Source organism: Alosa pseudoharengus, unplaced genomic scaffold (assembly GCF_046254945.1).
Source record: "Alosa pseudoharengus isolate Yale_2024_CS ecotype anadromous, Long Island Sound unplaced genomic scaffold, YU_APseudo_1.1 YU_APseudo_1.1_scf_18, whole genome shotgun sequence".
In the NCBI taxonomy this organism is placed as follows: domain Eukaryota; kingdom Metazoa; phylum Chordata; class Actinopteri; order Clupeiformes; family Clupeidae; genus Alosa; species Alosa pseudoharengus.
Genome location: NW_027468650.1, coordinates 32,076,641 through 32,103,114, shown reverse-complemented (window position 1 = coordinate 32,103,114; position 26,474 = coordinate 32,076,641). Strand labels below are relative to the sequence as shown.

General features: G+C 44.4%; 1 protein-coding gene across 1 annotated transcript in view; it reads left to right on the top strand.

The window, feature by feature from the left end:
- tmem108 (transmembrane protein 108) overlaps positions 1-24,103 on the top strand; it is a 45,931-nt gene extending 21,828 nt beyond the window's left edge. Inside the window, exons 2-5 of the mRNA XM_076290956.1 lie at positions 7,076-7,159; positions 18,562-20,013; positions 20,797-20,951; positions 22,130-24,103. Coding sequence (XP_076147071.1) covers positions 7,120-7,159; positions 18,562-20,013; positions 20,797-20,951; positions 22,130-22,246 — 1,764 coding nt within the window. The 5' untranslated portion in view covers positions 7,076-7,119 and the 3' untranslated portion in view covers positions 22,247-24,103. The remainder of the gene's footprint in view (positions 1-7,075; positions 7,160-18,561; positions 20,014-20,796; positions 20,952-22,129) is intronic.
- Positions 24,104-26,474: the final 2,371 nt, after the last annotated feature.

Below are 26,474 nucleotides of genomic sequence, written 5' to 3'. Positions count from 1 at the left end.
GTCAGTGTGCCGTTGTGAGGGCCATGGGGCTGTGGCACTGATTGATGACCTGGCAGTGTGCAACGCGATGAGTGACGCAGCAGCACCAACAGCAGCAGTTGTAATTGGCTCTACTAGTGCTGCAGACAGTCCTGTGACTTAGCATTAGCGCAGCACACTCACTATACGTGTACTAGGGGCCTGTTGATAGGGCTAAATGCTTATGCTAACAAGCTAACGCTCATGTAGTTTTTAGTAAAAGACAGCAAAGATAATGAATGCCAACATTCGTTGGGGATCAAAACAACGTCAATCAGAGTAGTTTTGAGTGAAATAATAAAATAGCATGATGATAGCCTTGGGGGCACGTTCGCTACGTCAAAGTACACTTTCAAAGTTAAAACTACTTTGGTTTGTCTGCAGGGACCCTCTCCGCAGTATCACACAAGTGTAATGATATTTTGAGCCTGGTCAGTGACTAAAACAAAGTAGCAATTTACTTTGACTATGCAAGCTTGCCCCCAGGTTATAGCTATATGCTATTCCATTGTAATACCATATTCCAGTTAGCCTGACATCAATTCTAGTCAGAATTTGAGACTGATACTGGTCCATTGGGACATGATTATGGGGCGTGTCTCAACCGATACAGTGGGGAAAATGCCTCTGCAATCAAATGGATAGACCTAACCAATCAGAGCAGCGAAATAGCTTACCGTGAGCTGTAGTAAGGATACCCGAACCATCCTTCTTCTCCACAAATGCCTTAAAGTTGCTTGAAGTGATGTGAAGTGGTTTCTAAGCTAAAATAATTTTTGTCGCATACAGCAAACATCACCTCACCATCCACTAGCTGTCTGCTCTGTTTTCCCTTGATCAAAGTGAAACCGGAGTTTTTCCACATATCCACTTTGTTTTCAGAACTAATTGTTTTAAGTGAAACCTTCGTTTTTGTGTAAATGAAAGGCCAAACTGCATGGAAATACATGCATTTTTCCTATGTGTGAACGGGGTCGTAGAAGCTATCTGTCTAGCTTCTAGCCACAGCGTTTTTGTTGCAAACAAAATCAACCTAAGCCTGCTCAGATGCCGTGATAGACGAGGCATTGTTGCTCATCTGTCCATCATCGTACAAAGCCAAATTTGATTGGTCCAAACAGCTCTGGTTCGGGCATAGACCTCTCCAGAATAAGTCCCGCCTCCGTAACTTCCGTATCCATCCAACTTCCGGGCGTGGATTGTCTATGAGGAATAACATGGCGTTTCGAAATATCATACCGGTAAAACATCTGTAGGTAGCGAAGTTGAAAAAGCTGGTGGGCAGATTGACCTACACACTTCTGCCATCTAGTTTCCACTGGATTTTTTGATTGTCGGTGCCGTTTAAGTAGTATACTATAGACTATACTACTCAAACGGCACCGAAAATCAAAAAATCCAGTGGAAACTAGATGGCAGAAGTGTGTAGGCCAATCTGCCCAGCAGCTTTTTCTACTTTGTCACCTACAGAGTTTGACAGGTACGATCTTTCAAAACGCCATGTTATTTCCCATAGACAATCCACGCCCGGAAGTTGGATGGATACGGAAGTTAGGAGGCGGGATATATTCTGGAGAGGTCTATAGTTTCTCCACAAATCCTGACCAAACTTCCTCACCTCAAATGTTGTGGGCGGGGCTAAGTTCGGCTGACACCCAGGCTTTATTCCAATCTTACTGAAAACACTCAGTTACCGTCATTTTGGTCTCCAACAAATGTTTACATTGACAATTCCACGCAATACTGTCACGTCCATAACGGCAACTAAATGCCATGGTATTTGTATGATTCAAACGATTTTGTGAAAAGTTTTTCATGTAAGTTCTACAACCAAGAAGAGTGAATGCTCAAATTTCAAGTAATCATCACTCACATCATAACATACCATGGCATTGTGTTGGTGTTATGGACGTGACAGTTTTGCATGGAATTGCCCACATTAGTTATCATCCAAAAATAGACCCTAGGTCATTCTTAGACCAGAGTTGTCCTTTAAAGGTCAATAACTTCCAAGGGTTGACGTAATAGCAAATGAGACAATTGTATTTGGCTAGTGATAGCACCTGTTCTGTCTGTGTCTTGATTATGTCATTCAAAACAGTTAATTTCAATGTGACCGTGGACTAACACCTTTAAACTGTTTATCAAAGGGCTAATGAAGACTGTATGAATCAGCCGTATAATTAGGTCTTATGTAAGCCTATTAACACTCTTCAAATCCTAAACTCAAACTGCCCAACTTGCTGATTACATAACTGTTGCTTTTTGTCTTGTTAATTCATAACAAGGCTTAACAATATCCAACTTAACATCGTGTACATAGTGTATGAGAACGGGTTATGTGCTTTTAGCTCCTTTTCAGTCATGATACAGTGAACCCTCGCAGGCCAGCGGTACCTGTACAGCCCACTGCTTCAGTATTTGTCAAAGGTTAAGAGGTTATCAGGGAGGTCGAGGCTCTCGAAACGTCTATCTGATCTGGATCACAGCCAGGTTCTGGCCCCCTGAAGTTGCCCACGTTGAGAGTACAGGAAACACATGCGTGGGGTCGTGACCTCCAGTGGCTATTATCAGCGCTGGTATGCAGATACGCATCAGAGAGGGCGAATCGCTGGAAAAACATGAAGCTCGGGCGGCGCGGCGCAGCGCAGCGCGCCATGATTGACTCACAGGCTACTTAAGCCCCTCGGGCTGGGCACAGAGAGAGCAGAGCTGAGCTGATCAACATCTTTAAGCCCGTTAGACATAAGGCTCTCGTGGGACGGACGCAATTAAAGCCCTCCCCTTCAAAGTATCGCCTCATCCTCTGATGCAATTGAAAGATGCCATGGCAACCATATTTGGGGGTCTTTATCTTTTCTCACTCTTGCCTCTTGTTTTGCTGTTGACTGAGATGAGCTTAGGGCCACTCCAGGAAAATGCTTTTTAGAAGCTGCTGTTTGGATTTTGTCTTAGTCGTCATCTGCTACATTAAGATTTTTAGGAACAGTTTTTGATCCACTGATTCTTGATAAGACATTGTTCTCTATCAAGTCTCAACTAAAGTGCATTATCCAGAAACAAGCCTGAACTCAATCGGAGTAAAAACAAAAGAAATAAATAATAAACATGTTTTCCTTTTTTTCTCCTCTTAAGGGAACAGTGATTTGAGTCGTGCTGTTATCAGTGTTGGCTTCAGCAGTGACTGATATGTGGTCGCAGTCTGTAGGTCCCATATTGGAGAAGTTGAGATTAAGCCGGACTAATCAGCCTCGTAAACGAGTTTGTGGGTAAATTAAATCAATCAGTCAGTCACTTCAAACTATGTCAGACAACATGAGCATGTGAGAGAGAGAGAGAGAGAGAGAGAGGAGTAGAAGAAGAGAAGAAGATCCAGTGCTATAATTCTGTGCGGTATCATTTTAAAGGGTTGATTTATGATGAGAGACAGAGGCCAGTTATATCTTCACACCTGGTTCTTTTCTACATGCTACATTAAGCAGTGGATTAATATTTGTTCTTCTAGACTCACAATGGGAAAACAATGGGTAGAATTTCTCCCGTCATAGGCTACTTCTCTTGTGACTGAATCACATATAGATTTTCCATGGTACCTACTTTGGGACCAATTTTGTGATTTCTCAAATCATATTTATATAGTATATATAGTATATAGTTCTGAATATTTTTCGATATTTGAATATTTATTGATATTTTTAGTCATATATTTCAGTATTTGTGCTATTAGCAAAATGTTCCCGGTATTCCAAAGAATCATGAATCTTTCACTCATGTCGATGTCCAGTGTTAGAAATGAGGTCATCCCACCCCATTATTATCCTCCTGCCAAGGCACCATGCAGGTTAAAAGTGGTTGTCTGGCTCTGTGCGGACGTCACCTTGGAGAGTGGATTTGTGGCGCACTCTGTGCCCTCACACCCCATTCTAGTGGTCAGAGCTGAGCATGGTGGGAGGGATAGGGATTTACTCTGCTCCTGCAGCTCTGTCCTGCTTCTTGCATTGCTATTGCAGATCAGAACAGGGAGATTCATCCAATTGCTTGAGTATATTGTCTTCCCATATGGTTTGCTGGCATGAATCAATTTCACATACTTTGACTCTCTCTCTCTCTTTGTTTCTGTGTGTGTGTGTGTGTATGTGTGTTTTGGGGCCGTTCTGATTGCTGCCGTGTTCCCTTGGTACTTGAGACTTAAGTCCCTTATTTTTTGTATGGATCAAGGGAAGTTTCAGGACGCCTTCCAGCACTAAGGCCGATTCCAGAGTGCTGACAGTGAAATAGAGGGAAGTATAAAATTAAAAGCATTGTTATTCTTGCGGCCTGTGTCCAAAGGGAGATCGATTGACAGCTTTATACCGTAACGCCATCTCAGCTGACCTTGGACAAGCTCTAAGCTCAGCTACCCATTCCACACACACACACACACACACACACACACACACACACACATACACACACACACACACACACACACTGCTTCTCCTCTGAAAGACTATTTAGAATGGCTGTCTGCAGTCATTGTTGAAGAAATCAGCAATTGGTAGTTGTTGACAGGGGGACAAATCAAAAACCTCCTCTATTTTAGTTTCAAGGAAAGTGTGCGACTTGTTTATCTGGAAAAGTGAAGTCAGTTCACGCTTGGATATTTGAATATGATATACTATTAGGGTTGCCACGGCGACCGCTGTGGTCTCAGCATGTGTCAGTTGCCATGCAGTGGTTTGTTATTCCTGAGCAAGGGGACTTGGAACACTACCAATCACACACACACACACACACACACACACACACACACACACACACATACACACATACACACACACACACACAAGTTGGCATTATAGTGATTCAGCCTCTGCATAATGCTCAATATTAGTGCTAACAGAGATTGCAAGGTTGTCCTGGAAATGCACGCTGTCAGTCTTTTGGCAAGATCTCTCTCTCTCCCTCCCTGTTTTTCTCTCCCTTCCTCTCTCTCTCTCTCTCTCTCTCTCTCTCCTCCGTTCATCGATTCCCCCTCTCTCGCTGATGTCTTGCATAAGTAGGCAAAGGGAGTTGTGAAATTGGCCAGGACTCCGAGACAGGAGCGTTGTCCTCCTGTGACTGATGACTTCTTGTCTTGTGTGATGGCCATTTACTCATGCTGCCACCCCACATCCATCCTCTGACACCAGGCCAATTTCAAAGCCACCACCCCCCTCCAGGGCTTCATAGCTCTATTGACTGCACACACCCTGCACATGTAATGCTACTGATTAGGAAACACATTAGTTGATTTTACGGCTCCAATTATGGTTCAGACTGCTGCCTACACTGAGGTGATTAGTCACTTCTTGGAAGATAGGGTGGGAAGCGATCATTACATACAAAGTTAAGCCTCTGAGATACAAAGCAAGCCTCTGAGACTATCCGCGCACACTTAAAATGAATTAATTGGTGAAACAAGTCAAGTAGACTTACCGTTTGAGAGTGACCACCTGACTTTTGCTCTTAGAATAGGGCTCGGGAGGACCTAGAGTGTTGTATTAGGAGTCCGTGCCCAGCCAACAAGCAATTCAAGGGATTAGTGCTCTAGAATTGGGTTCTGGAAGAATGAGACACCTGTGTCCTTTGGGCTCACTGACAGATGGTGGGCACTGCTGAGGTTGTGGCCAAGTTATCCATCTCTTGGCACCAGGTTAAGGAATGCCATGGTGGAACGCCTCCTATGGAACCCAGGGAGAAGAGCTACAACAGCTTGTCTACATGTGGGAGGTCCATAGTCCAGCCTTCAGGCCAGGAGTCCATACATTTTGTCAGTGTCAGGTCTAATGAAAGGGGTTCAATTAAGTTATATGACACAAGTGGGAGTGGTGTTGGCAAAGGATATCGCCGCGGCTGTAATTCGGCAAAGACAACAGCATATGATTGGCTATCAGAAAGCTCTACCGATAGACCCTCTCTATGGCTCTGCAGTGTCTCTGACTCTTACTCTCTGAACAATGACCAAAGGAATGACCCGAGAAGTGGAAAAGGAGAATCTTCGTGTCTTCGTTCTTATCAACGACTCGCTCTAAAGAATCAGTTTGTTTGCGAATGGCCCACCTCTGCCTAATGCCTACCTCTCTGTGAACAGATTGAAAAGAAATGGAATTAAATCCCAATGTTTATGAGACGCTTTCCTAAGAAATGGTAACGTCATTCCAGTGTCATATTACTGTGTTTTTGTGATAAATGTGGATGTTCTTGCTTGTAGGACCTTTGGGTCAGAATGACTTTGCTTTGGTTAGCTTGAGTGCACTCAGAGCAGGGCTGTTGCCTAACAGACAGTAATACCATGTAATACCTGCAACACCTGTACCACTGAATTGCATTTTCTTTAAATGATTGCACAGTATTTGGATATTATTTTCTGCATATTGGTATGATTAATGTTCTTCTCAGAGGAAGTGTTCCTCACAGCATCAGCTAGCTTGACTTCAGTAAGCTAACTGGATTAAGCCCAAAAGGATTATTATCATTTCAGAGAAATGCACATTGACTACAGTCTACTCTAGACATAGGCACCCTAGAGGCCACAAATCTAATTTACCAAACCATATGTATGATCCTTAGGTGTGTGTGTGTGTGTGTGTGTGTGTGTGTGTGTGTGTGTGTGTGTGTGTGTGTGTGTGTGTGTGTGTGTGTGTGTGTGTGTGTGTTTGTATGTTTGTATGAATTATTACATGTATGATGAATACATTTCTGGTTCACAGGTCAAACATAAAGTAAATGCTGTGTGAAACAGCGATTTCTTGCAACCACCAAACCCCTGTTTGCTACATGTTATTTTGACCTTTTTTTCAATCTCTGTGGTCATAGTCCAACAGGCCAAAGGAAAATGTTTTTATATACACAATTTGCCTGAGCTACTCCTATTTTGCCCAAGTACACCACCCAGCCAAGACGTAAAGGTTCCCAGGCTTTTCACTGTACCCAACTCTGACGCCCATGGCCAAGTCCATGGCCAGAGGCCTTCTGTATGAGCTAAGCTGGGTTGGGCTGCCTGCTGACTGCTCTTTGTCTGTTTTGTGTTCCACAGAGAACCATGAGTACTGTGGAGGAGGAGCCGGACCACATGATACCATGAAGAGAAGCCTGCAGGTCCTGCGCTGGCAGCTGCTGAGTGAGTGCTGGATGATACTTACTTCAAGGGCTTATAGAGGAAAGCTTAGAAAGGGGCCATTATTCTTACGTTAGTTCATTTCACCCATATGCATAGTTACAGATTCATTGAAAAGATTAAATTGATTAGAACAGACTCCCACTATATTTAATCATATACATTTTCTGACTGGAACCATCTTGCTTCTACCCCGCACCCCACCCCACCATACCCTATCCCACCCCATGTATTTTAAAGCAACACCAAAGAACTTTCCCTCTGTCGCATGCACGCTATTTGTTTATCCAGCACCGGCTTTGCAAATAACAATGTCCACAGACAAGGTAGAATATTTTGCATGACTTATAAAAGTACGATGTATTGCGACATCAGATGCAAGTCTAAATTGTAGTTTCTTACAGTATGTCTCATTCCATCGAACTACAGATCCGCTACCCGATCTGGCAAACTTACATAGTGCGGTTATAGCCGATAGAGGGCCGCGAAGCGAATGCAGAATTGCCGTTCACCCTGTTACGAGTTGATGAACCACTGAAACGATTTTGGAATTATTATTTTAAGGTACAAAAAAATCTTTGGTGTTGCTTTAAAATCAATAACAAAAAAAAAGCTTGTACGTCCTCACAATACACAATAATACACAACAGTAAGGTGTTGTGCTGTGAAACGTCTTTGTCGACCTCATTTCTGCAAGTCATCCCTCCATCCCCACTTAGGTAGAAAGTAACACTCAGTATGAGTGTTCATCTGTCAGGTTTGTTGAGGCAGACGGAGACTGCCTGGAGAGGTGTGTGTGAATCAGGTGAGGAACATCTCTATCTGATACAGCACCCAGAGAATACAGCTACCGAGAGAGAGAGGGAGAGAGAGAGAGAAAGAGAGACAGACAGAGAGATAGTGTCTGAACTGCTCTGGCAGAGGGCCAGCAGTGAATGTTAAAGGAAGCCACAGCATGAGGTTAAATCTGCTAGCGGTCCACGGAGGGTCCATCTCTCATTTGCAGCAGGCAGGCAGACAGGAATCAAGCGTTTGACAGGAGCTGTGGGGGGCTGTCAGGGGAACATTACGGCTGATGAGGGTAGACACACTTTTGAAAATGACTGCCAGTGTTTATCATTAGGGTTGATAATACACCATTAGTGAAATGACACCCAATGAAATATCACTTAAGCGGTTGCTGAGGTTGATACTTAGATGTATTACAATCAAATGGTTTTGCTTTTTGAAGACAACAGTGGTCAGACGTAATGGTGGAAAGATGACCTAGAAAAGAGAGTGAAAACTTTTGCATCTGTTAGAATTCATCTTCAGGGGAAGAGTAATAATTCAGCTCTCCAGCAAAATGCCCTTGGCTGCTTCTTGATAGAGTTGGCTGCCTGACTGATTTCAGTGCTGGGGATAACTTCCTCCCATTTTTATATACAAACTCTTTTTCACAGCTGGGGCCATGCCTCTTTCGGCCTGTCTCAGGGCTAGTTCCTGATGATTCGTCTCTCGGCCAGTGACTTCCATGGACTCAGTCCCAATACTGACAGAGCTTGTCCTTGTGACTCAGCCATATATAGTATCTTTTTCACCCTGAGTGAGGGCTATTCCTATCTCAACATATAGTTTGCTCAGTCCTTCTTAGGTCGCCCAGCTGGATAAAGTACAGTAAAAGCACGATGACAGTTTAGAGAACTGCACAAAGAGGCTGCAGAAGTAAGCTGTAGTAAATGCTCTCTTAGTTATAACAATAATCTGTCTCCGGTGGAGAGTACCCCTGCCACAACACTGTACAGTGCCAGAGAGTGAGAAAGGAAGGATGAATGCAGTGGCTGATTTGGAGTGCTCATAAGGGTCTGTCAGAGATGGCAGCAGGCAGGAAGTCATGGAAGTGAGGTCAACTTGAATCTCTCTAAAAACAGGACGTTTTTTTATCCGCTTTTTAGATTTCCTTTGTTTTTGTTTTCAAGCTATTTTTTTGGTTATTCCAGTAATTTCCCATTGTTCGATTATTCACCCTGAAGAACTTCATTTTTCCCCATTTCCTTCTCTCTCTCTCTCTCTCTCTTTCTTTCTCTCTCTCTTTTTTTCTCTCTCTCTCTATTTGTTCTCACAGTTGTGTTGTTTCCTTTGCCTGTTTGTCTCATCTGAGTCTATCTCTCCCACAGAAATATGTCTTTTGTCTCTATTGACTTGGCAGTGTGCACAGGGCAGACTGCTTGTTTTGACAAATAAATGAATTACTAATAAATAATGTTAATTAAAAGAGGTTGGTTCAGAAGTATTTTGCTCATTGTTTTTTGGAGGTCATTTGGAGGTAGGCAATTGTCATTGTTTCGCCTGTGTAGCAACTTTGGAATGTTTAGAATATGTCATGCAAACATAATGGGGACAACCTCTCATTGGCTTTTTTTTTTACATGTCATTGTTTGCATTTACTCTTGTGGCGAGGTGATCTCCCCAGAGTGGATGGAACTTCCTGTTTTAAACCCCTTCCTTCCTGTGGAACCAGCCCACAGCATCTCTCCACAGCATCTCCCTGAGCACGTCTGTAAATCAGCCACATGCTAAAAACAGCACTGCAGTAAACACACACAAGGTATCGCGCGTCCGTCTTTTTCCGTCTGCTTTGGCAGATAAACAGGCGTCTGAGTTCAAAGATGCCACAATCTGTGCGGCACAGCTCCGGAAGTCATTATCATGGGGTAGTGACTTGCCCCACTTTATCTCTGAGCTCGCATCTGTCCTGCCCTGCCACTCCCTGCGAACAGGAAGTTCCCAATCTATCCCAGAATCCCCGGGGAGTGCTGCTCCCTCCCCTGGGTGATGGCCGCGCCTACGTTTGGAGCGATGGAATTTGTTTTTCATTTAGATTCCACGACAAGACACGGCATTATGCAAGGTCTTCTCCATATTGGGAAGAAAAGCTAACTTTCAAATGAAATTTGTCTCAGAATTTGTCTTTTATTCTCTACAATGAATTTCAGCATCTACACAGTTCTGCATACACGCCAAATTGTGGATTTGGTGGAACTGATCCAGAGATCAGGCAAGCCGACTTCAACACTGTTCTCACTGATTAAGCACCCACAGGGGCGCTTGGCTTAATTTCAGCTACCGTACTTTATTTTTTATGCAATGTTAGTTTTTCCTTGGCCATGTTTTACTCAGGGATGGATTCAGACACAACCAATTAGTTGTGGGGGCCATGCTAATCTGTCTAATTATTGCCATCAGCTAATTAACTGCTGAGTTTACAGGAATGCCAACCAGGACGGGGAGTCTCGTACCCCTGGGCAAACTCGGCTGGCTTTGCCTACATTTCTGCTGCCTTAGCCATGGTTTGGGCTCAACATGATGCCAGATGGTATCTACCCCAGTTGGTGGTAGGTTGTTTTTCCCAGTGTGCTCATGTACCCATCACAGGGGCTACTCTGCATGGTTGTGCGCCATGGTGGATTTCCCTGGAGTGTGCAGTGGGGGGGGGGGAGTGCTGACGGATGTGCTTGTGTCTCTGCGCGTCCCATTTTAAGGGGTTAACACCAGGACCATTTGAATTAAAAAAAAAATTCTTCTTTTTTCCCCCAACTTGGCATTTGGTGATGATGTGGCAACAACCAAGCTGTGACTTCTGCCACATGTGCAGATTCTCCTGAATGCAACCCAACCCCCCCAGCTTTAGCAGGGGGCAACCACAGCATAATGCACATGGGTCCCACCTCTCTCTCTAAGGTGGTGTCTGCCCAGGATTGATCACCTAAGGGGATATCTGTAGATCTGCACTACACTGTATATGCTTTGGTGGACCTCCTGATTTGATTGATTAGGTCTGTTGATGCAGGAAGTTGTGTGGTTCCCATAGGAACACTCTGGCAAAAGCAAAGGGCTGGACTATGGAAAGCTGTGTTGGCCTTAGGCTGCATGCATTTCTAGTCTAAAGGTGGGGTGAGTGGTGGTCTTTCCTATAACTAACCAAAAGGAGCCATTTTGGATCTTGCCTCTTGTCAATGAGTGCAGCATCAATAGACGGATATTTAGTGCACTGCAACTGCAGCCATCGGAAGGAGAGTGGAGAACCGGAAACTGCCAGTGCCCCACAATTTATGAATGTCGCAGTCATGCGTCAGCCGAGGACTTTATGAAAGTCATAGGCTACTTACGCATTCCAAACACCTTTAATTTACAGTGTTTACCACATCAAATCTCCTCCCATGTGATAAATCACCCCCTGTGGTTAATGGATGTGGGTTGGCCTCTAACGGAAGCATAAATCAGCGAGGTAATTCGATGGTAATTTTTACATCGTTCCCAAAACCATCCTGCTTTTCCTCCCCTTCTCCCAATAATGGGAATGATGAGTTATGAGCTGGAGTGTGTGACAGTGATGAGACGCGTGAGCAGAAGGTTCAAGTTCACGCTGGGTCATGATTATGACTCCATCCACTCATATGCGTGTCACACATCTTTATGGTTTCTGTAACCTCTCTGTTATTAGCATTGTTGGGAACTCAAGACAAGATGGCAGCGACAACTTCATTCAAATGGAAATGATTTGGCTTGAGGACTTTGAGTGTGAGTAACCAATCCAGTCAACCTCCAACCTGGACTGATTCATTCACACATTAGTCTGTAATGGGCTCCTTTGAGCTGGTTGCCATGGTTATTTGTGGAAACAAACATATGCTACACACAAATTGCTCTGACTGGCTCAGTGTTCCAGCGAATAGAAACAAAGCACTCAGTCTTTTTTTCATATTCATTGCCCACCTTTGGATGAGGGCTCTTTTATGGTTTGTTAATATTGAGAGCAGTACTTTTCTCCTGCTGTAAGGTCCCTGAAAATCATCCTCACTTTTTTCTCTTTTCTTTTCTTATCCAGGCAGTAATCGTGTGTCGATACCCAACCCCATTTTGGCCTCTAATGACACACACACACACACACACACACACACACACACACACACACACACACACACACACACAGCTCATACATCTCCTGTTCTGAAGTAGCTCTTATGCTCAATAATGGGTGCTAATAAAACCGTGTTCGGTTTTCCTGTCCTCTCCATCATTCGGTCCAGTAATTTATTCCCTATTTTCACACCCTCTTTATGCCTCCCAATCCACCCCTCTCCCACCTCTCCTCCGCCTGTGATGGTGACATGGCATCAGCCCTGATCAGCGAGAGCTACACCTCGCTCTCCATCACCGCTGGCTCCAGTTAGATGTTTACTCCATCAAGGCGAGAGGAAGATTAGTCCTCCACCTCTAACTCATGCATGCACAACAAGCCTACACACACACACACACACACACACACACACACACACACACACACACACACAGACTGTCTTTCACAACACAGGCACTGGTGAAGCACCCAGAGCACTTACCCCTGCTATCATGCTCTGTGATTTGAAGGTGCTCTAGATCCTCATAGATGTGCAATGCCTCCTTATTTCCCCTTTGAATGGTTGTGCAGTGAGAAGTGTTACTGGGGACTCGGGGTGGGGGGGTGGGAGGGGAACCTCTGTGCTGTACAGTATACTGTGGCATAGTTCCAAACAGCCAGCACCAACTCAGAGGACTGAGTCACCCTGCTGATAAATGGCAGATAACCTTGGCCAGCCACAGAGGGTTTTGTCAAGTGAGACAAATGCTGCTCCCCATTTCACTCCGATGCACACAGCCGTGCGTAATACAACATGCGCATATTCTTTCTCTCCCTGTCTTATTCATAGCACACGCACGCAGACACACACACACACACACACAGACACACACACACACACACACACACACACACACACACACACACACACAGTCACAGACTTATCTATCTAATCACCATGTGCATTAAGTAACACCACAGCATCATGTGCACACATAAGCACACACTTTGCAAGGGCATTAGCTATTATCCTGGGTCCGTATCTCATACCTCCTAGTAGCTTTTAACTGGCGATGTTTTAACAATGTTGTAGGGAAAACTCCTAGAAATAATGTCCGTGTCAGTTTTAAAGTTACAACTCCTAATTGTTTGACCAAGAGTATTTTCACAAAGCATTTTAGCACTATAAAAGTAGAACCTGTCTGGGAGAGCTAAGAAGTAGTCGAGAAGGATTTCTACTTCATTACTAAACATGAATGCTTAGAATAAAGCCTCAATACCTAAACTTCTTGTAGCATAACATTTTACTTTGCACATTGTTGGCAATTCTGCAACACACCTATTGTGAAACACTATACATGATTTCTTACATTAGACACTTTGTTCAAAAGTGAAATCTCCTGTTATCATTGGAGAAAAAAAATATATTCAAAATGCTCACACACACCTGAAAACACTTACAGAGGAAACTGAACACCAATCAGTCTGAGGCTTAGCACTACAAATAGTTCTGTATTTGCCCCTTTACTCCCCATTTCTAAAACCTATCAAATAATTATTTTCAGTGGGCCAATGAAAAGTATATGACCACCAACCACATACCTGCATGCCACTTTTGCAAGCAATGGAAGGGGCATGCAGAGACTGTGGTGGGGTCAGTTCAAGGGTGGATATGGCACACAAGGTGATCTTTTCCCCGTTGTCTAGCCCGAAAGGACATCACCACAGAAGGCAGGATCCATAAATGCAATTATTACATTTTTAGAAAGGATTGTTGAGTTTTGATTGTTTCATTTTGGCATAGTGCTATGTCCTATTTGGCTGTGTGTAGAGTTTTGACATAATGGGCCAAATTCTACAAAGTGTGTAAGCAATAGGCAAAACCTGTAAGTGTGATTCTATTTTTCTTTATTTCTGTAAGAATGTTTGTTTTTTGTAAAAACGTTAGTTGCAAAAAATGTCAGTTGATTACTGCAGAAATTCTACTTTTCTACTGAGAGAGTTTCACAGAAGACTGAGTGAGAAAATGACAATACAGCAAAAATACTGTAGAAATACAAAGACTGCAGTGTTTTATATAAAACATATCAGTGTGTTGCTGTTGATTTGAAAGATTGGTTGATTTGAAGGATTGTTGAGTTTTGATTGCAGTGTTTCATTTTGGCATAGATGTGAGTTGTTTATCTCCAAGTGCTATGTCTTATTTGGCTGTGTGTAGAGTTTTGACATAATGAGCCAAAAGTCTGTAAGCAATAGGCAAAAACTGTAAGACCAATTCACAAACATTAAAATGTTGCAAAGACACTATGTCAGTCCATATGCATTCCTCTACAATTTAATTTGTAGCCTGTTATCTCTATTTATTTATCTCTCATCCTTTGTGAGTATGTGCTGCATGTCTACTCAACACCACAGACCTGTCACTCATCACCCAATCACCATGGTCACTGCAAGCAAACTTGTGCATGAAAACACGGTTATCATTGCTGGCTATGGAGCTCTTATCTGAGGAATCATCATTTTTCCTTGCTAAAAGCAGGGCTCAGAAGCTTTGTAAATAGATTTTTAAGAGAAAACTCTTAGAATCTTAGATTTATGAGTATTGCCTACTCTTAGTGCTAAGATGAAATGTTTTGTGAATACAGGCCCTAGTATGTATGGTGCATATTTCAATCCTCGCTCACATCAAAGCCACTTGGATCCCTTTACATTTTCAATGAACCTCATTAATAAGTGATGGTTATTTTTCTCTCCTCACTCTGGGTTAAGAGGCTGTGGTGTATTTCTCAGTCTGTTTATACTTGAGGAGAGGTGATGTGTTTGTACATCAGTATGACAGAAACATATGTGTGTGTGTGTGTGTGTGTGTGTGTGTGTGTCTTCGTAAGTGTCCGCGCTTATGCAGTGAGGGCCCTTGGGGGGTAGGGACTTGAAGTGTTCTTCACATCTCACTGTGTATGTGTGATAGGGACCAATGCATGTGTTTAATGTATGATTTGAAATTGAAATGATTACTTATGCATAGTACGTTTGTGTGTGTGTGTGTGTGTGTGTTGGGGGTGGTAATCCATTTCCCTGGCCTTCGTCATGGAGTGAGGCCGCTGCCTTGTGTCAGAAGTAAATTCTGTCGCTTTGTTGTTCAGAACAGCCTCATGTTTAATGCAGCTATCAGTAGCCCTGTTTTATTCATCCCTGTCATCGTATTTCAGCTATTGTGGTAGTAGGAGCTTGGGCTAGCGCCACCTGGTGGTTAATGAGGTAGGGCACAGTAGGCCAATTGTGTGTTGGACTAACTGACCAAGGCTGATATGGAAGAGATTCTGCCATTGTACTTGTCCCAGTCACAAGAGTGAGAGAACCAAGAAAGCATTCAACACTAACTACAGGCAGTGTATGTTATATGGTGAATGGGTAGTGTGTAGTCTAATGCCATACTTTACTCTTTCATGATGAGCTATGATGTGAAAAGATGAAAAGTGAGTTTGCAACTTTAACTGATATACTCCTTTTCATGTTGACACCATTCACTGAATTAGTTGCAACAGGTAATCCAGTCATGCTGGTAGTTCCCCTGTCCTTTGGATATAAATGTCCACCCATCTGCCTAGCCAGCAAAGGCACTGCTGACTCCATGTTTCCGTGCGCATCCCCGCTCATCTTCCTGGTGAGACTGTGCGGGTAGGGAGCAGGGGAACGTAGTGTAAAGGTCAAGCAAGAGCAGTAAACCTCCCGAGAGGGGCCAGGGAGATGGCCGGAGGGACGGGAGTGGATCGGCGTGCTGTATCATGAGCTGCGTGCATGCTCTGGCCCGGCCCAGAAGCCGGCCTTGCGCCTGGTGGACGTGACAGGCCTGACAAACGGGGACTGCTGGAGTGTCCTACATCCACGTGCCCCGCCTGTGAGGGAACGAAGCCGCGTGGTGCCATACAACATAAACTGTGTATGTGACAGGCAGTGAGTGTGGGCAGGCGTGTGTGTGTGTGGGCAAGTTAGTGTGTGTGTGTGTGTGGTGTAGTGTGATTTATTGCTCCTATGGTGTTTCCCTTTAATGCAGAGCTCTGAGTATATTGTTCAGTCATATTGCATGAAACGCGTTTCCTGTTCTGATGGTGTAAGTGAAGACAGACAAATCATAAAGGCTGGTCATGAATGTTGGATGAAAGTGTAGGACGCCGGAAATATATCACAGGGCTGAGTTTATGGTTCAAGAAGACCATAGCAGACAGCATTAGCACAAAAAATAACACAGAGTCAAATCCACTGTGTAAGGTGCTGAAACATACGCAATTGTTTCATGTTTAGATATATATAAGCTATAGAAATTATCTGTGGTTGTTTTCCTTGGAATTGGTTCAAACGTACTTCCTACTCTTAAAACATCTTACAAGAGATACTTTAGCTGCTGATGTTGAGTTTCTTGCTTGGTGCTGGGTCTGGTACTGAAGCTCCTTTCTCCAGTGTGTCGGTGTTTGAAGTAACCCTATTCTGGTTTTATCCCGTTTTTGCACATTTTTTCCACACTTGTCCCCCTAAACGTGTGAATAGAAGCCTGGTTTCCGTAGAAACTAAAGTAGTGCTGGAGTGAGACAATGCCTCAACACCCAGGTCACATGGAGAGGCGTGTGAGAGCTTAAGTGTTCTGTGCACATGTGTGTGTGTGTGTATGTGTGTGTGTGTGTGTGTGTGTGTGTACATGTGTGTGTGTGTGTGTGTCTCTGTAAGTTTCATATGGGTAGTGCAAAGTAAAGTACATACAGTATAAGTACATATATATTGTAGATCTGATGATATGATGAGCTAGTAAAATGTCTGAGCAAACTGAGCAAAGAACATAGTAACATCTGTGACACATCAAAATGTTTTCACACATACATTCACACACACACACATATGCGCACTCTCTCACATGCACGCACAGTGGTTTTCTTGGTTTCATTTAACTCAAGGGCACCTTTCCGTACAGTCCACAGGCAGCTCTTGGAGATTGGCTTAAACTCACAGCGTGTGAGCAGCTTATCCTCAGAAATGAACTTTTCTATTTTTGCATTCCTGCTTCTTCCCCTTATTCACTGGGTGTGAACGCTTGTCAGCTTGTGTTTGGGGGCTGGCAGGCGCTCCAGCGAGGGTGGCCTCACCCAGACAGAGCTGCTCCGTGCGCTGCGACGCAGTGATGCACTGCAGTCTCTCCCAGCTCTCCGGGCAGGAGCCTCATGTGGCATGTGCTTTCATGGGCTCCCATTCAAATGCATCAACGAGACCAAGAGGGATGGGGCAAATAAAAGACTCCCTTCTGGTCACCCTCACCATTCTCTCTCTCTCTCTCTCTTTGTGTACCTCCATCTTGCTTTCTTCCTCTCTCGCTCTCTCTCCATCTCCTCTTTCTTTGTCTCTCCTCTTTCTGTCTCTCACTCACGCACTCGCTCTTCCTCTCCTTCTCACCCTGTCTGATGAGGCTGCTACAGTTGGCTAGCCCCCAATTACTAGGGCCAAATTATTTAAGCATCCACTGCAGATGTCATCAGGGATTGTTCCAGGCCTCTCTCCCTGTCCTCTCCCCACACTCTCTGAAGCCCCTCCGAGGCCGTCACATGTATTTTTATCCTCTTCCAACTGTTCACAATTACCCCGGCTCTCTCACAGTCCTAATTTCATACCATTAACCAAACTCTCACGAACAAGCCCGGCGTAGCTCTGTCCACAGACGTCTGACAAACCTCCCTGTTTATCCCCCCAAACCCTCCTCGGTAGACCCCTCCCCTTACCTTTCCCAGAATACCACACCAACCGAGGCGCGTAAAGTAGTCGGCGGCGCGTGGCGCATAATGAGGTTAATAAAGCAATCGGGGCGAAGCCGACGCGTGGCACACACAGAGCCGTGGCGCTTGATTAAACACTGATGCTCTCTAATGAATGCAGGACAGGTCTCGTGGGCCCTTTATTGACTCGTAAACAACAGCGCCGACTCCTAAACGTGACTGCCGGGCCTAATTGTTTTTCGTTGCCACCCCCCACCACCACCAGCCCTTCTCTCTGTGGGGAGACGTCAGTGTTGGCAGGGGGAAACTGGTCAGGTGGACCAGTCATCTCACTCACACTACAAAACACAGTATTCCATCTCCCCATATTTCCTGCTTCCACACACACACACACACACACACACACACACTCACACACACATATAAACTCATAGTCCTTGCTGAAATATGAAAAGATGTATGAACACATTTCGCAAGCCTGTTGATGGTGTCTGGACAATAGCGGTCTATATAATTTATCAACCTGATTCAAACAGTGTATTGTTATTAACCTACCTTGTAGTCTCCACTTTCTGTGTCCACAATAGCAATGAATGAAAGCATCACTGTGAGGCCAGTCAAGACGTGCTTCTCTCCAGCCTCCCTTCCTCTGCTTGCCTGTTTGCCATTTCCCTCTCTCAGGCTGCCCTGGCTGAACAAGCACTACTACACCAAGAAGACACTCATATTTATTTCTCTTCCTTTTTTCTCTCTTCCTCTCCCCACTGCAGGTGTTGTAGCGATCCTGGTCGTCTCAGTGGACCTGGTGTCCTCTGTCCAGGAGCCACAGCCCAGCCGGACCCCCCAGGGCCCTTCCTCCATGGACTTAGCGAGCAGCGCCCCCCTCCCTGTCCTGGCCCCAGAGCCCCCCGGCTGGCAGGAGGGCTCCAGCAGTGGGGAGTTGTCTGCCCATGGAGGGGGGGTCCGTCATGTCCAGCCCACTGCCTCCCACAGCACCCCGGGTCAGTCACACTCACAAGCCAATGCACTGGTGCCTGGCACGACATCTGCTAGTGCTGCTGTTGATGGTTCTGGCTTTGGCGTGACAAAGCAGAAGATCCAAGGCTCGCTTCAACGTTCTGATGCTGGAAACCAGGCCCATGAACCTTATGGAGAGACTCTAAATGAGGCTCAGAAAATGAATGCCATTGCCAGTAATAATGACACAGGCGTCCATGTTGGATCAACGACAGCAAACCAGTTGCAAAGCAACACTTCTGGCAAGAAGGACCAGCAGGGTGGGCCGGGTTTGGTCCCTGGGGGGGAGTCGGTGAGCCTGGCAGAGTCTGAGTCGGACTCCTCGGGATCTCCACCCTCAGGGACTGACCTGGCCGCTGGTGGACGTGGTGCCCCCGGCGTAGCATCCGCCTCTGCCATTCCTGTACCACCAGGGCCTTACAGGGGGAGAGGAGACAGCATGGGTTTTGAGCCGGAGGGTCTTCGGACGGGTCCACAGCCAAGACCGCCCCAGGAGCCCAGTACAGAGGAGCCCACGGATCCTTCATTACTTTACTACACCACAGCGCTGAAGCCTTCCTCTCTCTTCTCCTCCTCATCCTCTGCTTTGTCTCTTGATCCTGCCACCGCAGATGGATTCCTCAGGGAGCGTGCCCAGACCATGCCCGGGTCAGGCCCACATCACACCATCACCCTGAGAGAGACGCATCCCCTGCCAAGAGAAGACCCCACAGATGCCCTGACACTAGAGTCAGGGCCTTCCACTGGCGCCACTGACACTTCCGCTACCACCAGTTTGCCCACAGGAGGGGTGACATCCAACACCACGACTTACTCCAACGCCACAGATCCAGCAGGCAACGGAACGGACACCTCTGGGTCCTCTCAACCCTCTGCGGTCCCAACTGTTGGGGGGGAAACATTCCCCTCCACAAGCAACAGCACACACACAGCATCCGTCACCACAGACACCAACAGCACGGCAGGTGGGCCCTCTCCCGACATCCGCTCGCACGGCAAAGGCTCGGCCCCGACCGAGGCCCCCTCCACAGCCAGCGGCAACTTCCTCAACAGGCAGGTCCCCGCGGTGACGAACGGGCCCTGGGGCCCCGGCAACCAGTCGGGTCCTGCTCTGGACCCCTCGCACACACAGGCCACCATCTGCCTGGGGAAGATGGACATTGTGTGGGTGGTGCTCGCCATCAGTGTGCCTGTGTCCTCCTGCTGTGAGTGTCTACAGCTTTAGCCTCTTGCTTAGTCACATAATATTAAGACCATACAGCCTCACTTAATAGTATGAGTTATGAAGTAAGTTTAGGCAAAAGACAGTATGCACAGGGACCACACTGTATCAGGACATATGTGCCATGCCATTGTAGTTTTGGTTAGGATCCAAATGCCTGCTATATCAGAAATCAGCCCCAGACCTCAGGTGGCACTGCAGTTTGTAGGAGATATTTTATGACCCTGCTTCCTGCCCTTGAAGCAGTCAGTAATCTTCCCATATGACCTTAAAATGCTGAGGCAGCTTTGAGACTTCCCTTCCCACTACATTTTGATGCTTTAACAGCCATGCTGCTCTGTGGTGTATTTAAAAGACCAGAGCATCTGTCCCAATTATGGAAAGCCACAGGCACGTGTCATTCATCAGAACAACTGTTATGTTTACCTTGTCATCACAACTGGTGTGTCTGACATGAGTGTTCATCACTGTACATAGAACTGACCTGTATTTCCCCATGCTTACTTTCATTTTTGTACTTACTTTTGGTTGTGCTACTATCCATTGGTGCTACTGCTACTGTATTATACAGATATAAGAGGAAAGCGCCAAGAACTGTGGTTGGAAAGGAACCAAATGCTATGCTAATCAACATAGCATCTCATTTCATGCTATATGCTAATCAACATAGCATCTCATTTCATGCTATATGTATTTTGCTATGTCCTTGCTGTTCACACATTAATCACATTTCCCCCCCCCCCCCTCGATCTCTCTCCCTCTGTAGCTGTCCTCCTGACAGTGTGCTGCATGAGGAGGAAGAAGAAGTCAGCCAATCAGGAGAACAACCTGAGCTACTGGAACAACGCCATCACCATGGACTACTTCAACCGGCACGCTGTGGAGCTCCCGAGAGAGATACAGTCCCTGGAGACTGCAGAGGTATGAGGGCCAGTGGCCACACTGTAGCAAGGAATGGAATGCTGTGTCATGGAATGGGAACTGCCCATGAAGGTTTTAGCAGTGTTGAGGATGTGTGACGGAGTGTGTGTTTGAGGACAAATAATTGTCTGTGATTGCTGTACCACTATTCATCTTTCAAAGATAAGATAAGAAAATGTATATAAAGGCTTAGTGTTGTACAGACTGAAATTGAATTGAAACTCTCGTATAGTCATGACAAATTGTTCAGAAAAAAAGTTGAATGACAAAGTACCACTTCGTTGCCAGCCGAGTAATTTTTGTTTGATAAATAGGGACTCAGTCTATGCCACAGTGTAACAGCGTGTGTAAATCAGTTTGTTTTGGTGTACCACCCCCACAATACACACCTCTCATACGAACATCATTCCCTGTTGCAAAAGTTACTCAGAATTGCCCTGCCCCCTGGTGGTCAAATGCGCAACTGCCACAGACTCACCTCAGCAGCTCTCACTTGATCCAATATATTTAGAAATCTCTGCCACTTTATTTCTCCCATTTCAGCATGATTATTTATGCATTTTATTCATCTTAATGTTTGCCAGCATCATTCCTCCCCTCTCACTCTCCCTGTTGTCGTTGTTCTCTCTCCATCCCTCCATCTCGTGTGGTGATGCAGAAAGAGGGTGATGCGGAGGGAGAATCATGTTTGGGCTGCTCCTGGTGACTAAAAGGTTTCCTGCCCCACCTTGGCTTTGTTTTCAGGTTACGTAGTGTTGTCCCCACTGCTTCCCCCCTTCCATATATGTGTGTCTGTTGTTCTTTACGCAGCTTTGTCGTCACCCCTCTCGCTGCACCGTGGTACTGTCCTCGCTCAGTGCTGAGTCATTCTCACTGCCCCCCATTCTATTCATTCTTAATGGTTCTGTCGAGATTTTCATTACTCTCTCTCTCTCTTTCTTTCTCTCCATATTAGCCTACTCTCTTTTTCACCATCCTAACTGTTAAATCTCTGTGTTGCCATAGTAATATCCTTCTCACTTCTCATAAATCCTGGTTTAGCAACCCCTCCCAATCTTCCCAGTTGTAGCTATTGGTCCCTGAGGGTAGCCGCTCCCCTTTGAGGTCTATAGCGGGCTAGTTTTGCAGGCAGGGTGGGGAGTCGATCAGCGTTGACCTTTACCCGTCTGTGTTTGCAGGAGCAGGAGACCTTCCTGCCGCCCAATGGAGACTACAGTGACAGTGGAGTGGTGTTGGTCAACCCCTTCTGCCAGGAGACACTCTTCATCCACAGAGACAAAGCCTCGGACATCTGAGAGACAGCAGGAGAATGAAGGCCATCAGCCATGTTGTGGCGTGATCAAAATAAGGAGTTGTGGCGTCTCAACTTGATTCCCTATCTGTGACTTTGCTTTTTTTTGTATGTGTTTAACCTCCCCTGTTCAAAGACTCCTCCTTTATATCCAAGAGAAAAAAAACTAAGCGTACATGAAGTTTTAAGGATGAATGAACCACAAATACTATTTACTATGAGGGTGAGCCCGCATATTTTTCTGATGTACATTTTCTACAGATGCTTAATTGTGATAAGGGTTTTTATGTCGTTTTTAAATAAAAGATGAGACTATGTGTGATTCTGTTCTATTTTCTGTGGCTTGGTGATGCAAGGAGATCTGCTTGTAGAGTACTTGTAAAGATGTTCCTGTGACCTTACCCAAAACTCTTAAGAAATAAAGCCTGTTGAACTTGAATTATGTCAATGAGGGGATACTGAACGATAGGGCTTTGGCTTATTAGATGCGCCCTAAGTAAATGTAGGCTACAAAGATGAAATGGAAGTCACCTTGGTGTATTTATTCAAACAGACGATTAAGGATGTGCGACTGTAATGTGGATGGAGCAGTCTTGGCAAACAAAACAACATGTACACTACACCCTAAACCGTATGTTTCAAGGACTGGCAGACCCAAAACCAAACGCTTTGCATGTATAACTTTCCTGTATCTTAACAGTGACTCAGTATCTAGCAGTGACACATTTTGCCAGGACTAGCCCATCTGCTCTTTCAGATGTCATGTTCTATTCCTAAGTTTGAGTGAATCCCCTGGTCTGTGAGCCCAAACTCTAATGCTATTAGGTGGAGAGGCCCCTCATCTGTCACCAGCTAAGGGGGACCAGATGACGTATCCTAAGTCCTTCTGTCCCGCTGTGTCAAACAGTGTGCTCTTGTGTGTGTGTGTGTCTCTCCAGCCGCATGTGTCTTGTTTCAGGTGTCTGTGTATCTGTGTGAGCGTGTGTCAGCTGATTAAACACACTATCAGTATCGGTTTAGGAAAGCAAGTACATGCTGCAGTTACAGCAAATAACTTAAGACTGTCATTGGCAGTATGTTTCAGCTGTATGCCGTGAATGTTTAAGAACAACTTCAAATGATGTGTTGTAAATGTTGGTGAAAATCATAGTTTTAAAAGCTGATTTGCCTCAAATTGTTCCCATGTAGCAAGAAGCATTTTCAATGGCAAAACTTTTGTTGATTTTAATTTTAAAAACGTTTTTTTGTTGATTCATTTTGCCGTGCAGCTTAAAAGTCCCTAAATTATATTTTAGGCAATTTATTAAAGAAAATTAAGTGTATTTGCACATGTATGTACCTGTGTGCATGACAGTGTGCAAGTGTGTGTGTGTGTGTGTGTGTCTGTCTGTCTGTCTTTCTTCATGAATTGACAGGTCTCTAACGACTATGACGTTCATTTTTTTTTTAATGCGATGATGCATTAGAAATGCATTAAGAGTCTTCATAAAACATTCAAGTACTTAAAGCTTTGTTATCAAGATAATTATTTCTTATCATGTATTATCACACATTCTGTTTGCTCAACATTTGCTGATTTAAACACTGCCTCAGTTATTGTTTGCCAGCGTGGTCTGTTCCTGATTTTATTTTATTTTATATATATATTTTAACTGTCTTTTGTGTGATTCGTTAGACATGTGTTGGAGGTAAACAGCCAGGTTGATTGTATGCTGTGTCACCATGTATGGATGTTTTGCTGGAGTGGATTGCAAGGAAAGCAGCATCATATATTCAGTCCAACATACCTTTATGTCCCTTGTTATGTATTGTAGCACACACTGTACTTTTTACTGCTGAGCAATAAAAAAGGAAAAATCTTTGTGAGCCTTATGTGATTTGTTCTGTGTGAGACAGGAAGAAGATGTTTGTGGCTTTCACACTACACTTTAGTTGTTTCGGGTAAGAGATACTTTCCCTTCCCTACTTTGCCTATTACGTCTGAGTTTTACTCTAAACTGTTGCTCTACAAGTATTTTTTTTTGATGTCATGAGCAGGTTCGGGCTACTAGCCTGCATAAGACTTTCTTTTGTTATATAGTTGTCTTCTAGAATCTTCTGCTTCTCTCTGCTGAATGTGGCTGTACTGTTCCATTGACATGGGTGGCAGGGGTGACCTGTCACTGCTCCTACTTACTCACAAGAAAAGGTTGAGTTGTGATGGTTTGTAGCTAGGCTACTTGATAAATCATGCAGTTTAACAGCAGATGTATAACTTCCCTGTGAATGGATGTATAATGCGTTTTTCTTAATGGTCCTGTTGTAGGCCTAATATGTCACTCCAAGTTGAAGGGTTTCCTTGCTACAGAGAAACTCTTCGCATGATCCTGCTTGATGTTGTCTTGTCCATTTTAATTCCATTTTGTTGCTCATAACAATATGTGCTTGATATAATGAAGATTTGATAATGAAGATGAAGGTTACACGCGCTATTAGACTTGATGCCCATAAAAGCCGAAAAATGATTTAGTTGTTTGCCTTTTCATGAATTAACAATTGAATGTAATTCCAAGGAATTAGTGCAAGCAAAGAAAGACAAAAATGAAAAGGTGAAATGTCAATCGAGAAGTGAGAAAAAGTGTGAAAGAGAAAACTGAGAAATCCAGTTGAATGGAGACAGACAGAGAAATAACATCTATAGAAACATTATATAATTGGGAACATTGTTCTAGCTATAAAAATGGCAGACTCGTCCAGTGCATGATATTTCCATAAAGAGATAGGCTACACTCTTCACGATGATGGCAATGAGTTGTTACAGTGCCGGTTCAGACCTCCATGGGGCCCTAAGCAAAATCCTGCTAAGGGGCCCTCCTACCTGAACTCTGAGCGCCAAAATGTAACCATTTTTTTTTATAGTATCATCTGACACCTCAGTGCTCCCAATACAATCATCCCACCCCATTTTGGATGTCTATGGAAGTTACCAAATATAGTGTTTATATAGTCTGGGCTGTTTGTTTATACTGTATAGTCTGGGCTGTTTGCTTTTGAGGCTTGCTGTACATATCCCCTTGCAAAAAATTCCTGCAGTTTTTTGCCTCTAAAATAATGCATTCCCTGCATAAGAGCTGCAAATATTTTCTCCAAAACTGCGGTTTTCATACTCAGAAATCTGCAGTTTGACACTTGAAGTAATGCAGTTTTTTTTTTTTTTTTTTGTAAGGGTCTGGTTGTGCTAGTAGCTTACTGACTGACTCTTCACCTGTGTGTCTGTAGGCTACTTGCCAAAGTTATGAACTCAAACGTAGACTATTTTAAACAATCATTTTAATACTTCATATAGGCCTAATTTACGATGTGCATCTATTGTCCATGCAGCACTGCGAATCAAAGTTAATACAGGCTATATTTGCATACGTTCAGTTGTAGGCTATCTATAACTAAGTTGACTGAAATATTGTAAAACAATTTAGTTCTTTTAAAATGTATGGGAAGAGTGAAATCACCTATTAGTTTAGATGGGTCCTCGCATGTTTCTGCTGAAAAACTGCTAACCGAGCTGCACGTTATTATGAACGCATTTTAAAGATGCGGTTTAAAAAAAAAAAAAAAACTGCATATGCGATTATATTTCACAACTTTACGAAGTACTGTGACTGGGAAAGGCTGGCAAGCAAGCCACACACAGATCAGGGGATTCACTTCCCTGTTAGGTAGGCCTAGGAAAGGCCAGCAACAGAGATGCACGTTGGAGAGATGCATGTTGACATCAAACCATGGAACGAACGCAAGTTTACCCGACTGCTGTTCCCGCTGTTCGCCATTCTCGTGACGTTTCTTCCGTTTTTCATGCCCTGAATGGTAATTCGGTTTCATGTTCATCTTCTTAATGTATGAGGCACTGTCGCTATAACTGTATACTTGTCTGTCACTATAGCTTGACTCCAGGAGAGACGGGGAAGGGGGCCTTCATTAACTTGCGGGGCCCTACGCAACTTGCGTAGTGTGCGTATAGGGAGAACCGGTGTTGCACCAAATTCTGTGACCTGTCGAATTTTGTGACTCTAGAGGGCGCTGTTTTATTGGAGTCTATGAATGTACTGAGCTGTACTGACACACTGACAATTCTGGCACATAACTGGCAATTCTGTTATGTGTATAATTCTTCTAATAAACTTTGTACATTTTTGAAACATGGAACATTGACTGGGTGTGGGTGTATTATTCTAGAGTAGAGCTAAAGCCTACCC